Source organism: Daphnia pulicaria, chromosome 4 (assembly GCF_021234035.1).
Source record: "Daphnia pulicaria isolate SC F1-1A chromosome 4, SC_F0-13Bv2, whole genome shotgun sequence".
NCBI classification, from domain to species: domain Eukaryota; kingdom Metazoa; phylum Arthropoda; class Branchiopoda; order Diplostraca; family Daphniidae; genus Daphnia; species Daphnia pulicaria.
This window is the reverse complement of record NC_060916.1, coordinates 6,806,703-6,810,559: the sequence shown is the minus strand read 5'-3', so window position 1 is coordinate 6,810,559 and position 3,857 is coordinate 6,806,703. Positions and strand designations below refer to the sequence as shown.

Genomic DNA, 3,857 nt, shown 5'->3' with positions numbered 1-3,857 from the left:
AGATTTGTTATGAAATCCATTCCTAGGATGCAACTAACCGCTAAATTTGGTACTACGTGGAAGTTGCTTTTAATCGGGTCGCTATCCACCGAGTGTAGTTTCACTTGCAGTTCTACTGTTTTAACTTTTGGCATTGGATCCCCACATGCTGTAATGAGATTGAGGTTCTCTATTGATCTTTCCTTCTTTGCTGTTTGCGGTATCTGTTTTTCGAAGTCGGAGGAGATTACACTCGTTGTGGAGCCCGTGTCTATTAAAGCTGCTACTCGTCTGCTGCCTACTGTCACTAATATTGTAAATGGCTTATACTGTATTTTACACTGGGATGGGTCGCATTGCTTTGTTGATACATGTCCGAATGCGATTATTTCCGTACGTTCTTGTAGTTGTTGAACGGTCTCCTGGTTGGGTCTCTGGGAGCTTGAGTTCCTCTCACGTTTTCTTCGCGCCATCTTTGGTATTTGCGACACGCTCTTTTTATGTGTCCTCTATTCTTGCAAAAGAAACAGGTTCTGTCTTCAAGTCCTCCCGGGATCCCTCCGTTCCTTTGGTTATCCCAATTTCCTGTAGTACGATTTAGCGGATTACTCCTTGGTGGTTGTGTTTCTTGTGCTCCTTGACGTTGATTCTGTCTCCAGTTGTTATCACCTTGCAATCTTTGTCCCAGCGGGTAATACCGCGTGCGTCCGTCCACGTCCTCCGGGTTTTGCCTTTCTCTATATCTTGGGCTATAACTTCTGCTCCTTCCAGAAAAACGGACTTGTTTCTCTCCTTCTTGCTTCTGTTCGGATATGTGTGCTACCGTTCCTGCTGCTACACCTGCGGAGTCAGCAGACAACTGTATGTTAGCTATAGCTTGCATAATCTGTTGCAATTCGGGGTTTTTGTTTTTCTCGTTTTCTTGTTGCTCCGCTTTTTTATGGGCTTCTGATTCTTCTGTAAGGCGTCGCAAGTCTACGACTTGTTCGCATACTTGTGCTTTTTCCACTACTTCTTCGTAGGTATCTGTTGCTTTCAAGCTATTCCATAGGCTTGTCCTGATGGTTAGGCGCATTCCTTTCAACAAAGCCTCCTTTTTAACAGCGTTTCTTAGTTGTATTACTTCAGCGTCCTGGCTTTCTGCCGCTGCTCTTCCGTAGGCCGATTTGTATAGCTCGTCGATGCGGTGTCTGTATTCTCGTATGCGTTCGTTGAATTTCTGCTCTATCTTGCTGAGTTGCGCTCTTCTCATATCTTGTATCGTCGCGTCATCGAATCCCGCTTCCATGGCTGCTGTCCACGCTGCAAGGTCCGCTTTGATATTTACTCCTAGCGAATTATTAAATGCAGCTGCTGCTCTCCTTAGTTTGGACTGGAAAAATTTCAACTTCTGATCTTCGGTCCATCCAGCTTCTACGCCAACTCTGTTTGCTTTCTTTAGCCAGCTTTCAAATGTAGTGTTGTCATCTAGGTCGCCACTGAATTCTGGAATATCTTTTCTATAATTGACGGCTGCTAGATTTAGCATTCCCGTTGTCATGGCTGCTGAAAATGTTCGGAAATCTCCTGGATCGATTCCTCCGGCGCCTACTTGTCCAATAGGTCCTTGGGGTCCAGGTGGGCCTTGGGGTCCTGGTGGTCCTTGGTTGCCTGGAGGTCCTTGGTTGCCTGGAGGTCCTTGCTGGCCAACTTGCCCTGGAGCGCCTTGTTGTCCTGGTTGTCCATCTTGCCCCGGCTGGCCATCTTGCCCCGGTTGTCCCGGTGGTCCTTGTTGGCCTGGTGGCCCTGGCGACGGTGTTGGGGTATTAGGCATTTCCTCTTCTGTATCCGTCTGTTCGGATGAGTAATCTTCTTGGGTTGATGAAAGGCTTTTGTCGAATGCCGGGATTTCTGTTTTGTTTCTTTCGAATATGTCGATGAATTCTTTATCGACGCCAGCTATTTCTTTTTCTAGTTTAGTGATCTTTGCTTCTCTTTTATCGTTTTTTGGCTTTTCCTTAAGCTTTAGTACTTTGTGTTTGAGTTCGAAACTTCTCGTACTTAATTGCTGTAGACGTCCTGCAATTTGGCTTGGCCTTTGTGATCTCCGCAGTTCTGTCTCTGGTTTTGTTTCTACGCTGTCTTTCGGGACCACTTGGTTTGAAGGTGAGTCTGATTTTATATTTACCTCCAATTTGGGTTGTCGGTTGTCGGTCATGTGGGTCCTTGATGTTCCTTTTCTGGGTCGAACTGTCGTCGTCTCCAGATAGTTCACAAAATGTTCAAATTTGCACAATAGAGTTTAGACACTTGTACAAATTGAAAGGTTCAATATTTTGGCACGTTCACCACTTGTAAGGCTCGTTCCAGCCTTACTTTACTTGTAAGAAATGGGGACGCAACGACTTGTACGAGGATGACGTTTGTATTTGAATACACGAGATTAAACATAAAAGTACACGAATGCGACTATTCAATATCAGAATAATAAGAGAGAAAGAGTTTACCAGCGTGAAGGCCTGCTCGGAGAAGACTGGTTATACAAGGGAAACAAGGGGGCTTTTATACTGGTCAAGGCGGAAGTCAGCGTCGTAGATTGATCTCGTTATTGCTGTTATTGCCGTGTTGGGATTGATACTCTGGCTGATGTTGATATCGCGGTGTTGGGAATGGATACCTCCCGTGTATCGACATCAGGGTGTCGGCAATGGATACTTCCCGTGAGTCAGCCTCACGGTGTCGGCACTGGATACCTTCCGTGAGTCAGCCTCACGGTGTCGGCACTGGATACCTTCCGTGAGTCAGCCTAACGGTGTCCGAGAGCGGATCCTATTTGCTCAACGGACTCGTTTGCGCAGACGTCTTTTGAATTGCGCGCTTATGGCTGTCTGTGCTATAGATGCGCCGCTTGTTTGCTGGTTGCGGGTGCCCTCCCGTGGCTGGGTTCGGGTACTACTCTCTGCCAGAGCGGTGAGTTAGCCCGATCCTTACACTTTTTGACGGCATTCCCGCTGAAGGTAGATTTTCTTTTTTTTTTGGGGGGTGGGGGGTGGGGGGGGGGGGGGGGGTTTCAACACTTAACTTAAATTTTTTTTCTCTTTAGAAGCCGGGAAATCAATTATCATTCCAGAAGTCCAACAATTTGCAGCCGCGGTCGCGGAGATGGTGTTTGAAAAAGACTCACCATTTTTCATTTTGACCTTGCTCGGCGTCTCCATAATTCTGACGTTCCTCATACCGTTGGTCTTTTCGATGTTGAAGACCTGCAAGTGCCCTTGTCAGGAAAGTGAGTATTAAGTTTAAAAATTCTAAAATTATAATTATTAATATTTTTTTTCCTCAGATGATCCAACCGTGAATAAGCTCTTCAAAACCTTGGCTTCTGTTCTGGAAGCATCAGCTGCAGCGACAAACAAATCGCCGGAAGTTGCACCGCCGGCCGATAACGCAGCAAAAGTAGGAGTGGCTTTCGTGCAACTTCTTAGTTCTTACAGCTGCTCTGGCTTCAGCTCCGGTATTAGCTCCGCCTTTAGCTCCACCTTTAGCTCCGCCTTCAGCTCCAGCTTCAGCTTCGTTAGACTTAAAAAATCTTGAGAAGATGACGCAGGAAATCTTGGTGCATCTGAAAGAAAAAACTCGAGTTGATATGGAGACGGAGACGACGTTGTGAGGTAATTTCCACCCTCATTTTGCTACTCTTTTTCACCCTCTTTTTCTTACTTCCCCCTCTTTACTTTTTTGGTTTGCAGAATAGATCGACTATGGTAGACGTACCGTTTCTTTCTATTTTTTGGTTTGGTTGTTTTCTGCGTTCAGTTTTAAATTTTCTTCCAGTCTGTGTTTCTTAAGTATCAAACGGCACTTCAATTCTTAATGTACGTTGTCTTATTTTTCCCTTG

General features: G+C 45.7%; 1 protein-coding gene across 1 annotated transcript; it reads right to left on the bottom strand.

The window, feature by feature from the left end:
- Positions 1–364: 364 nt before the first annotated feature.
- LOC124337659 (translation initiation factor IF-2-like) lies at positions 365–2,176 on the bottom strand. Its single transcript, XM_046791700.1, has one exon. It carries the CDS (start codon positions 2,174–2,176, stop codon positions 365–367), a length of 1,812 nt encoding a protein of 603 aa, XP_046647656.1.
- Between the last annotated feature and the right edge of the window lie 1,681 nt (positions 2,177–3,857).

What these genes read in the sequence shown, in the direction of transcription:
- LOC124337659 (XM_046791700.1), bottom strand. Translation starts at nt 2,176, where the DNA reads ATGACCGACAACCGACAACCCAAATTGGAGGTAAATATAAAATCAGAC.